At 38.3% G+C, this 12,334-nt stretch overlaps 1 protein-coding gene across 3 annotated transcripts; it reads right to left on the bottom strand.

Moving 5' to 3' along the window:
* Window positions 1-549: 549 nt before the first annotated feature.
* On the bottom strand, window positions 550-6,105 carry LOC122404053 (leukocyte receptor cluster member 8 homolog). Of its 3 annotated transcripts, none has more exons than XM_043407921.1 (7): window positions 5,966-6,105; window positions 5,745-5,883; window positions 4,868-5,307; window positions 3,546-4,711; window positions 3,044-3,377; window positions 2,745-2,952; window positions 550-2,063 (listed from the first exon to the last, which is right to left on the bottom strand). In XM_043407921.1, exons 2-7 carry the CDS (start codon window positions 5,810-5,812, stop codon window positions 1,901-1,903), a joined length of 2,379 nt encoding a protein of 792 aa, XP_043263856.1. In that variant the 5' UTR covers window positions 5,813-5,883; window positions 5,966-6,105; the 3' UTR covers window positions 550-1,900. The 3 variants fall into 3 exon arrangements, with proteins under 3 accessions (XP_043263856.1, XP_043263857.1, XP_043263855.1); XM_043407922.1 differs by having other exon boundaries at window positions 5,745-5,880; window positions 5,966-6,072; XM_043407920.1 differs by having other exon boundaries at window positions 5,745-6,080.
* Window positions 6,106-12,334: the final 6,229 nt, after the last annotated feature.

Consider the following 12,334-nt stretch of genomic DNA (forward strand, 5'->3'; position numbering starts at 1 on the left):
AGAATTAATAAAAAAAAAGCCTCCTTCGAAGCTTGTATCAAGCAGTATTAAACATGATTATATTAATAATAATAAAAAGAAAAGCATTGTGTTGCTTGATACAATTTTGTGATTTTTATACTTGCAAGGTAACTAACGAACATTGCAATTTTTAATCGAAACATATCTATATTGCGAACCACGAACATGTTTCAGACAAAATTCTGTACAACTATATTCTTTGCGTCTGTTAATTTTTAACATCATTATACGAATCGGATATTATTCATCGTTTCCACGTTTATATAATTTTCTCGAGACAGATCTTTTAATCCTTTATTGCGTACTAAAAATATTTTCAATAAATTCTAAAATTAGGTAATGAACAATTTCTAACGAATGTAGGAATTATTCGGGTATATTGCTTTGCCAAATATTCAGGTCACGATATTTAATAACAATATAACAAATACTATCGAGTTTTTTTATTTGAATTTTATAATCGAGGTTCCCTGTAAATTCGTTAGATTCCAGTAACGCATTAAAAATAATATAACATCGAAAAAATTAAATAATTTATTATGCACAACACCCATGTTCGAATGCGATCGTACAATGAAATGTCTTTTCTTCTTTGAAATATGACCCTTTGTACCCGTTGTTTCATGCGTAGAAATAAAATTCTCAATAATCGAGAATCGATAACATATACTACCGAGGGAGGGAAGCATTGTCTTGCGGGTAAACACTTAAAAAGATAAAAATAAAACACTCATATCACACGCGAATGGCGTTCAGCGCCAATTAATCTGTCCCGTAAAAAGTTCCAAATTGTCGATTCTTGAGCGCGTGTAACGTTGTTGAAATACTTTCTCGGAGTCGATGTTCCATATCGTTTTTACAATACATTCACAAACTCGTTGGCCTCCGTCGTTGATTTCTTTGTTTTCTTCTCTCTTGTCGCGTCCCGTTCCGTTCAAACTCACGATGCTCCATCAAGAAGTCGTTGAATATCCGTATCTAGCGCGATGATGTTTCTCCGTACGTGCCTGCTCAATCAATTCCAAGTATTCTTCGCGTTTAAACGAGGGACAGAGACAATCACTGCTTTTTATTCGACGCGCGAGATCACGTAGTAAATCCATGGCATGAGATTTTTCAAATTCTTCCTCGACGTAACGATTACGGATTGTCTTGTTGAGCGAAAGAATTGGCAATTGGTTAAAAGATTCGGTTCCATGTTGTGGACAATGTTTAAAAAGACATTTAGAATCATCAAACAAAGGCGGTAAAAAATACGTAACGATACATCAACGAACAGGGGAGAGAGAGAGAGGGTGGGGGAGGGGGCGGGGGGCTGGCTGGCTGGCTGGCTGGTATCGAAGAATTCGAAATTTGACCGAACGAGAATTTTCTGAAGATGACTTCTGATCGGCTTCCTTCTTTTTACGAGCTTCGGTTTCATACCGAGTGTTATTGAGGTAGTTGCGGATCATCGGAACGATTATCCTATTTTTTTGTACAATTTTTTTTTTTCTTTTCTTTTCTTTTCTTTTTTTACTAGCCCGTAACAAAATTCCTCGCTTGCGATTATGTATAAACAATGGGCTGAGATTAAGACATTATGTACAAATTAACGTAGGGAGAAATTTCATTTACAAATCTGTTGCTCGACAAATTCGTGTCGATCAACGAAGAACAATGATTGCAATTGGATAGCAAGAAGAATCATTGCGAGAGGGTAACGTGTATCATGATATATGCACATGTATATGCATATGTATGTATCAGTCACATACGCATATACTGGAAAACATATGCATATAGACACACGTAGAAGGCTTGTGCCTAGAGTAGTGTGCACAACACAATGGCTTTTGTTATGCATCTTCGACGAAAAAAGAAGAGAGTCATGTTGCTTTTACCAAGCACCTAGAGAACCACTGCTTGTCTTGCAGTCGATTAGATGTTGTTCGGGATCAGCATAAACCAATCCGAATTCACTGACAAATTCATAAAACTTGTCCAAAGATTCAAAGGCCAATTCTGCTACGACGAAATCAACCGCCAAATTTTGCCGGTAGCTAAACAGCAGAAGAAATGTATCATTAGACAATTGCGCGTTAATTGCATGCGCATAAAAACAAAGTAATTTATAATACAGAGAAATAATAACTAAATATAAAAATAGTCATTTTCAGCTACGATATCCTGTAACAGAAATCTATGTATGATTATAAATTGTTAAAAAAAATTATCATACAATCCTTCGCTTCGCTTCGCTTCCATTGCATAACGACGTAATACCTGTATAATAATTTTTTTGGGAAAACTGATCACTTCCCAATAACGACGAACAGTTACAACAAAAATGGCTTTTAAATATATTTTCGACGCGTATGTGAAAACATACTTAAAAATTAATTAAACCTAATGGTACTGTTGTATCATCTAACGCTAAATATTCTTAACTTATTCCTGTCTACGAAAACGTCTATGAAAAAGCAATATTGTATATTTATAGACTCGAATAAAAATCGAACGCGTTTAGCAATGTTGTACAACCTACCAGAAAAAGTGCAAACAAAGTAAAACGTTCATCATCAAATACTAGCTATTACCGTTATATCTAATCGTTATTTAAATATTTACGATAGTAGAAAAATGCAGTAATGTTTTCGTTGATAAAATGGCGTGAAACATCGATTTGGAAACGTTCTAATGAATTGAAATAAATGGTGAGTAGCAAAGGATCTAGTACATACGACTTTATCATGCACTTTAATGCATTCTTGCGTTCCCTTGCAGCGAACCAATCCATCAGAAAAGCCGCCATCCTTGGAGCAGCAGTGTACAATTTGAAAAAAGCATGGAAATTACCCAGCCACCATGCGGAACGTACTTTCAATGCATGCTTTATGCATTCGTCGTTCTTGTCCTCTTTCGACAATGCAGCTAAAATAGTTGTTAAATCTGTAAAAAAAATATTAACGATTCGTAGTTTCCTCGAGCTGTAACTTAGTTTATTTTTCGGTAGCGAATAATAGATTTCTATATTCGTTACCTTGTGTGTTTTTCGTGAAAATATAATACAATATTCGGTATGCGATAAATTCACACCGATTTTCTCCTCCGACATCTTGATACAGCATCCTCAACTGTGTCTGACACTGATTGAACTCTTCGTGATCGCCTTTTTCTAGAGCTACGCGGGCATGTGTTTCGTATACGTGGACTGTAAATGCATCTCTTATACCTTGTACGGTAAGGTCTTGACGAATAGATTTAAGTTGATCGCAAGCATATCTATAGTCTTGTTCAGCCACCCAGCGCTTCTTGACATGTGCCAAAGAATTTTGGAGTACACTTACCGGTCGTACAGCGGAGGGAGCCGGAGCCTGTAACAAACAAGTTGCAAGCGTTAGGTTTTGCAATAAGATTTGATCGATTGCCTCGGTAGCCGAGGGGTTCGGTGAAAAACAGGCAGGCACATGCGCGCTCAATATTTTCCTTTAGTTTTCCACTAAACTTCTCTATCTCGTATAAAGAAAGAAACGAAATCTTACAGACGTTAGACGCAAATACGGTTTCTCTATATCCTTGCATATCCCAACAATGTGAAGTCCGGTAAAATCAAAGTCACCGGAAGGATCGTCTTTAACACCGTTGCTGACCGTCCTAGAAATGCTGTCATTAAATCTTGCGGCGCGTTGCTGCAATTTCTCCTTGGATCCTAGTTCCTCAGTGTTGCCTGTAGCTAAACCAAACTCTGAATAGAAATGTGATTTCATCTGTTTAGTCTTCTTTGCTTTCTTGCCGCTGTGATTTTGTTTGTTTTTAGTAGATTTTTTCGATTTTAACGACTTATAATCGTGTTCCCGATCGCTAACGTTGGACGATGACGACGTGCTACGTCTGTACTTTCGGGACGGTGGGCTACGTGTATTCGAACGCGATCTCGACTTGGATCTCGATCTCGATCTCGATCTCGACCTCGACTTTGATCTTGATCTTGACCTAGTCCTCGACCTCGACCTCGACCGTTTGTGATTCACAGAGAGACGCGCGCCAAGCCGAGCCCCGAGAGAAGTAGAGAGACCTGGCTTGCGCAAGCCTCCCTGTGCATTCATTAGCGGATTCGCCAAATTGTTCAACTTTAACGTTGCTTTCTGTGGCTTTATCGTCATGGTCATACGTTCGCTGTGAATACTAGGCAAAGGTTCTTGGTCCCAGTCCTTTACCCAAAGCGAACCATCGTTCGCAGCACGAGTTATCTTTCCTTTTAATATAATCTCAACTTGATCCTTGTCCACTGCTGTTTTGCATTTCTCGTAACATCTGTTTACATAGTTTTTCAAGCTGTCGGGCCAATCTCCGACTGGACTGGCAGTTGTCATCACAGAGGGAGTACCTACCGCTGGAGAACCAGCACTAGGAGTTGTATTAACGTTCGTAGTAACAGGTGTAGTAGGAGTGGGAGAGTCTTCGATCGGTGGAGGAGGAGCCGCTACTTCACGCTGTGCGGGAGGTAAGGGTGGTAGTTCGGTCTTCAAATTGGGACCCGGTACGAAATTCGTCGTTGGATTGTTCGCCTGAAAGCTATTGTTGAATTGAGCTGCTAAGTTTTTGTTCCGCTTACGTTTTTTCTTTGCAGCTCCACTATTGCCAGACGGAGTAAACGCCAACCCGTTTTTCTTGTTTTGTGCATTAAAACGAATCTGATTGTTATATTCTGTAAACAAAGACACGCATTGTTCATTTTACAATTTTTCTTCTGTTCCGCCCTTTTGCTCCTGCATGTTTTCACGTCTACACGTTTCTTGTTCTGTATACGTGCTTTCGAGCAAAAGGGTTCAAGACTCGATAAATTTATCAAAATAAAACTTACGTGACATATCACCGTGCATACCGTTCCAATTACCATAGGGAAACGAATTATACACGTATCCTTGATGGGACTGCATCAATGGTTGGATTTGACTGTTGTGCTGCTGCAACATCTGCACGGATGGCGGTGGTCCAGGTGGCAAAGGAGGAAGATCCGATTCGTCGTCCAAAGACATTGGTGTTCCAGGTACAGGTGGCTGTTGATGAAGCTGTTTCCCCTGAGTGTTGCCCTGCTGCTGCTGTTGCTGCTGCTGCTGCTGCTGTTGTTGCTGCTGCTGTTGCTGTTGCTGCTGTTGCTGTTGCTGTTGCTGCTGTTGCTGTTGCTGTTGTAGTATCTGCTGTGGAGTAAAATGTTGTCCATACCCTGGCATCATTGCATGATAATAATTAAATATTTGCCCTTGATGAGGTACACCTTGATACCCGGGTCCATATAATTGCCTGCAAACAAAAGGTAAAAACAATTATACATACAATGACAAACAGCTGAAATACTTGGTGTATCAAAAGATACAATATTAATTTTGTGCATTAATATTTCAGATATTTCATTTATTCGATACGCATATCTATAATTATCCAAATTGTACTCGTATCGCATTTATTACTCCAGAATTAGGTCAACGGAAATATTTCTTTTTTGGATGCATCGTTTATATATTTCTCTGTTAGATTTCTTTAAAAAAAAATAATTTGATCGAATGAAATCGAAAGGGTTGAAAACGGACAAACGTTGAAAGAAAATCGTAGAACGTTACGCCTAGCTGCGCCATTTCCGATACGACTTCATAATTTTTCTGATCGAAGCGCTAGGTGACTCATTGTTTCCGTTATGCAATAAATTGGCGATCATATAGATAATCGAAATGTAAAATTACCCCGAATATGGAGGGAACATGTTGTGAATATTATTTGGCGAGGGATATTGCCATGCCATGTTCGCCATCGAGCCTATTCCAAGTTGTGGCTGTTGCTGAAATGGCTGCTGTTTCTTCTGCGACGCTGTAGCCTCGCCTTCTGACATACCGTGGAAAAAATCAGAAATACTTAAACTATTTTACACTTTATGTTTCACCGCCGTAAATGCGTTTTGCATTACCACGAATCTACTCCAAGCAAAAGGCTTTTATTAAAACATTTCACGAATAAAATTGCACTTTATCGAACCGTAACACGCGTCAGACGTAACGACCGAACAGGTTCGAGTTAAAATGGAGCCGATGCATCGTGCGATGCAACTCGTTGCTGTTAGACGGCAGCATCGTCGCGTAAATTCGAGCCACCGAAAGTAACGTTTCGATATAACATATAACATTTTTAAACATTGTCGAAAGTATTTGTACATTGGTACGTTGGTATTTTCTTTTATTCCGAATAATATTATTACGCGTAAGTCTTATTTCATTATACGAGATTCGTTTACATAGGAAATTTCGAAAATTCTGTTATTTAAATTCATACCGTTGAGGAACTTGTGAGAGTTAGTTGACACCTATAGCCCTCTAGCAGCGATTTAAAGAAACATGGTCACAGTCAACGCAAGGTTCTGTACCGAGCTTGAGTTTTGTTGGGGTACCGAGGTTCGAGTGCAGCAAATGAATGCAGTGTAAGCACAGGCGAGTAGATTTTATTAAAAGTTCATTTATACCTTGATTTCAGAGTGAATTTAAATGAAATCGGTGAGTGTTCGTAGTGGTAACATTTTATAATTGTGTTCCTGGTGTTAGACTTTTCGATTTGTTTAGCAGTTTTGGACGTTTCCGCGGATGGGATCGCGGAACAAAATAGTTAGGGAAACTGTACAACTACATGCCTATACATATTTTAGAAAAAGCACACTTAACAATTTCTGACGTTTTCTATTTTATTATATTTTCAAATGTTCATATTATCATTTGTAACGTAGATTCATTTTGCGTATAACGAAGGGCTTGTATGGCGTGCAATCTAAGTAGGTAGCTGTGTGTTGACGATTATTTACGTCGGTTCTTCTCTCGTTCTCTCGTTGATCGGCGCAAACAATTTATAGGAAACAATTGTCGATGGGTGTTATTTAACGCTGGCGGAGTAACGTAACGAAACACCCAGGTAGTTTTGCAACGAAATGGTAGAAACGGAATATGGCCTAGCGCGAGTGTAATACTATATCCAATGGATATCGAATGAAGTTGTACGTAGTTGTACTGTTTTTTCATACCGGAACACTGCTAAAGATAGATTCGTAACATTTAAGCAGCGTTGTAAACTGCAATCTGTTATCTCTTGATCCACGATTAACGAGCTTTGCGATCGAATTTCATTGCGTCACATTCTGTGTACATTTTCTTGGAAAAATAAAATTATTGTGAAAAGCCTATTCTTCCGTACATTATATGTATGTATATGGTATAATGTTATTCGTTTCTCTTGATTCGTTTTTGTTGTTATAACGTATGGTTTCCACGATACAACGATCGTGCATAGCAATTTTTTAAACATTATTTAATAACGATATAAAACAACTATATTATAATGATTATGATGCAATAACGTTGATTCTTTCATCTTGTTTTCTAGATGAAATATCGGATAGTAAATTGATAGATATATGTATGTAGACGTGTGGTTTGCCTTGAACGACTTCTGGGCCTACTGTTCAAAAATATTGTTGGAAAAAAATAGAATAAAAAGTAACGATGCATAAAATGTCGCGGTAACCTTTCAAGAGAAGTAACTCGTGTATAAAAGTGGATCTATTATTTGTTTAAAAACAAATAATTGCGCCAACTGTTTGGATTTGAAGAAAGACAATAGAACCAGAATTTCCAGTTATTCCCTGAACAAATAAAGATGTACCGATTATCGTAGTCGTAAATTATCTTGCAATCTGTTAAAACGAACGTGTAGACGGTTTATTGCTTCTAATAAACTGCAATTGCCAATGTACTTTTCGTTGTTAACGACAATGGAGAAAACGAAGGGTAGGTATATTAAGTTTAATAAAGATTGTTTGGAAAGTTGATTTGGCTGATTCGTTGCCGTTCGTTGGTATCGGACAAATATTAACAACGAATCGACAATTGTTACGAAAATAAATGATAGAGTATAAAACACGTGGTAACATTCTTTATCCCCGTTGAAAAATTCATTCCGCACGCTAGAAATCAAACTCAACTATCGTGGCACGTTGCATCAGCATTTTCCACTTTCGTCTTTCGACAAAGTGCAACCGTGTCTAGTGTCCACCTCACGTAATCTTATCATAGTATAACAAACTGGTAAGTAATAGCATTAGAAAGTCTGCATAATTGATAGAAAAATATCTTCAAAATTACATAAACATTTTATAGGATATTCGATAGCACACAGATGTTATACAATTACCGTTGCAAAGCCAGTATTATTCTTAATGTCCACTTTTGCCGCGGTTATGCCTCAGGATCATACTTACTTGCGCGTATAAATGATTTCGAAGCGTCAATTATTTGATAAAACATCACGATCAAATGGATTCGGATGCATTAATTTCCGTAACGTTTCTACATGGATAGAAAGGCGAACTACTTATTCTTCCATATGGGCAATAATTATTGGAAATTATTCCGCTGAAAAAAAGAAACTTAACATCTACTATTTTCCTTGGAATCTATTGCTTCCGGCTTGTTCGATACTTTGCCAATCTAATTAAAACTAATTACCAATAGCTTTTTATTTTCTTCCTCTTTTAAGTGTTGTGCAAAATAAATAAATGTCCTATACAAACAGAGTAAAAGTTTTTATAGCCAAGTTGAATGTTTAGCAAATAATTAGGCGTTTTACTAGCTGTAACCTGTTACCTTACCTTTGTCTTTCAAAAAGCTTATAAAATCGATATACCTAAATCTTAAATTGTATACATGTGTAAAATGCTATACTATAATTTTACAGATATTTTTAAACCTTCTTGATCGAGCTGAAAGTATGATTTATGGTACATTAGAAGGATTTGATTTAGTTTCGTCGCATTTATTATCCGTCTCTTGTTTCGTAGTTTCCCTTGCAGCTGTTATTTCCACTTTTTTCTCTTTTTTCAAAGGCTTTTCGATCGCCTTTTCGGTTTTTGATTCCTTCTTCTTCCTCTCTGGCTTTTTAATTTTCTTCGGTTTATCGACAACGGACGTCGGTGTCGGCGGTTTTCTTCGAATTATCTGTATTAAAGAAAGATTTATTTAACAATAACGTATCTTGTAACAACCTAGTTCTTTTCGTACAGAGTGTCGTATTTGTCTTTGACCGAATTTTTCGAAACGGCCAGACTTGCAATTAATAGCTCGCTGTTTTAAAGCACAAGTCACATTTGTTGCTTGCAAAGACACAATCTCTAAATAGAGATCCAGGGATGCGATGAGCGGTGAACGAATGGCCGGCAAATACGGAATAATGTACCGTGAAATTGTTGAAACGGTTGTCTGTTTTTGTGTTTCGTGCACTTGAGCGAAATTATGGTCACTCTCGTTAAGAAGACTCATAAAATGTATTTAGTTGGTATTCGCGATGAGCACTGCTCATCATCAACGAGTTTAACCGATATCTAATAGAAGCATTTGATTTCATTTAAACGCAACTTTCCGCATATGATAAAGCCAATCAATGCTGGAGAAAGGTAAAATAAAAGGAAACAAAAGTCATTACGATGTGAAAGGTTTATTATCTGTGAGAGTGTTTCTTACCATTCGTTGCAATAGCGTTTTGGTGGTTACTTTTCTACTGTGTCTTTTGTCCCATGATTCTTTTTCCTGCCACCAGATGCGCTGGTATTCGTTCGTCAGTAATTGTTCTATGCATGGACGTTTCTCTCTGTATAAAAAAATTTCTATTATGCTTTATAAAGTAATCGAATCGATTACTATTGAAAATCTAACTCGAAACGAAGGATAACGCACTTTTCATAAGACGGGACAAACACCTTTTTTGTAACGAACTGCGAGGAAATTATGTTATCCGGAATTTTGCAAGAAATCGTAGGCGTCCACGCCTTCACCTTTGTATCGGTTGTAGTCACGTTCATACTTTTCAATTAAATAATTTTTCGAGCTTCTGTTTTCAGATTTTCCAAACTTTTCTTCGTCGTAGCTCCTATTAGGTTAATGGTAAAAATGCGATGCATCGGACCGTTGACAAAATTTAGCTGGACAAATGAACGCGAGGATTGTGCATCTTTGTGTAATCGTTGCATCGCAAAGGCATTGCATATGTATCTTGCGTCGCAGGACTGTGCAATTAGAAAGTTGCAGGCTTCGATTGGAATAAAGAAATGTCGATAATTGGGAATATTGACAATTTGACACGAACGTTGACGCAAAGGGGTGATAGTGGTGATACGTGGCTAGAACAGGAACCGACACAAACTGATATTTACCCGATAATCAACCTGGAAAACGTTCTCGCATCGTGCTAATGGATTTAGCACTGACCACGGTGCCTTGGACGAGGCAAATGTGGCCCACAAACCTTCCACACGGTTTACATCGAAATTAACGGCTATATAAAGTAGAGCGGTATGTATTTCGAACACCTGAATTTATTTTTATTTTCTTTTACTAATTAAACAGCAATTTAAATACATCGCGAAATTGTCTCGGGACCATTCGGCCCATTCGGCCCATTCGGCCCATTCGGCGCAGTTCGTATTCGAGAATCGGGCTATCTGCGCACCCCTATAACACGCAACTTAGTTGTACCACAGTTTTAGCCGGGCACTAAAATTGTTCGGTAAAAAGTATTCCGTAGGAAAAAATGGTAGGATTTTAAGGGAAAATAAGCACGTTACGTTTGTACTGTGCAGCGTGTGCGTGTAGTGGTAAGGTTAGGATCGAATTCAAAGATGACGGCAAAGGAAATTAAGGAAAGGGAGGAGGGTGGGGGAATTATCGTAAGAAAGATAAAGAAAGCTAGACGAGTGAAAGAAACGTTAAGCGTGTTGAACGCAAAGGGATGATGAAGCGTTCGGTAATAACAACAGAGCAGCGCCATTTCTTCTGATGATTGGTACAAAGTGTCCGCATGGTGATCGGTGCCACGATGGGAAACGTAACTACGAGGAGGGAGTAGAGCACCGATATGGGAGGAGTTCCTTCGAGTTCTCTCTCCGTTGAGAGACTGCAAGGAGCAGAGGTGGTCTCTGCTCACCTGACGATTTCAGGTGGCAGTCGCCCTGCTGAGTTGTTCAGCGACGGGTATCTCGTAAGCACACGGTCTTATCCAGAGAATCCCGCGAGTTCTCAGTAGAGTTCTCGTTTCACTCTACACTCATGTACACGTAACCTTACGATGCCGGATTTTTACGGTCGCTTTAACACGGATTCAATAATATTCAGGCGGCTGAAATACACGCGTTTTCACGGTTAGTTAATCCGTCATCGATGGTTCTTCTCTCTCTCTGTTTCCCTCTCTTTTTCCCTTTCGATGCAGTTTCCCTCTTACGAGCGCTGTTTACATTATTTCTTTGGAAGTTTCCGAACCAGACCCCCTCGTCAAGCGGCGAAATTATCGACGGATATCGTTAAATATTCTTTAATACCGACAGTTTCATCGTAATGATTTCTTTTTTTCTTGTCAGAATCGTAAAGAAAGAACGAATATAGAAAATGCGATCGACGAAAGGTGGCGGAAGTTTGACGAAAAGAGGTTATACGAAACATGAAATATGACGACGTTTGCATTCGGCGGATAGAAAGTGAACGTTACGAGGAACAGTGATGATGCATCGTGCGATCAAGAATCGCGATAAACATTCGATAATCGTGGTGAACCTGTTGATACGTAACGTGATTCGTTCACCTTGTAGACTTTGCACGTTATTTTACCAAGAAGGTACATACTCGCAAATGTCGGAAGTGATGGGAAATCTCTGTTAAATTTTATCGTTAGTGTACATATATTAAATCGTTGGACAAAGTGGCTCGTAAAATGTACTATAAAATGGAACATAACGTGCCTCCTCTTAGAAATATGGTGAAGTGTATAGATAGCACCGTTGATCGAATTGCCACGTAATGGTTTATAATTTTGCGAAAGTTATGCAGAGTCGAAAATAGGAATTGTTTCATCGAGAAGAGTTTCGGGTAATACAGTGCAAGAAATAGCGGGGAGGAAAAACATGAACCAAGTTTTATCCGTGCGCAAGGATTATTTGATAAACACATGGAAAAAAAAACGTTGAGGTATCGACTGTTTATTCAAGACCTTTTTTTATTAATAATCGAAAGAATTTAATCGTGAGAACGAACACGTTCAACGTTTGTCGCGATAGAACGAATTCGAGTTTTATCGAGTCTGATTAAGTTTCAAGAAGCACCAGAAACATTTATAGTATATTATCTTTGTATCGAAAAAAATTTTAACGATTATCGGACTTCTTATTGAAAATCGTGACTCACAAAAGCATTCTGCCGTGTCTAACGGACGAATCACGACCCGTTAGTCTGGTAGAAAAGCCATTAGTAATTTT

The sequence above is a fragment of the Colletes gigas genome, unplaced genomic scaffold (assembly GCF_013123115.1).
Source record: "Colletes gigas isolate AHSC1104 unplaced genomic scaffold, ASM1312311v1 Colletes_gigas_Sc00097, whole genome shotgun sequence".
Taxonomy (NCBI): Eukaryota; Metazoa; Arthropoda; class Insecta; order Hymenoptera; family Colletidae; genus Colletes; species Colletes gigas.

Coding starts and splice junctions, on each gene's coding strand:
- LOC122404053 (XM_043407920.1), bottom strand. CDS start 5,890: ATGTCAGAAGGCGAGGCTACAGCGTCGCAGAAGAAACAGCAGCCATTT. Junction 3,378..3,545: donor CGTATTTGCGTCTAACGTCT/GTAAGATTTCGT, acceptor TGTTTGTTACAG/GCTCCGGCTCCCTCCGCTGT. Junction 2,064..2,744: donor TTAAAGTGCATGATAAAGTC/GTATGTACTAGA, acceptor TCTGCTGTTTAG/CTACCGGCAAAATTTGGCGG.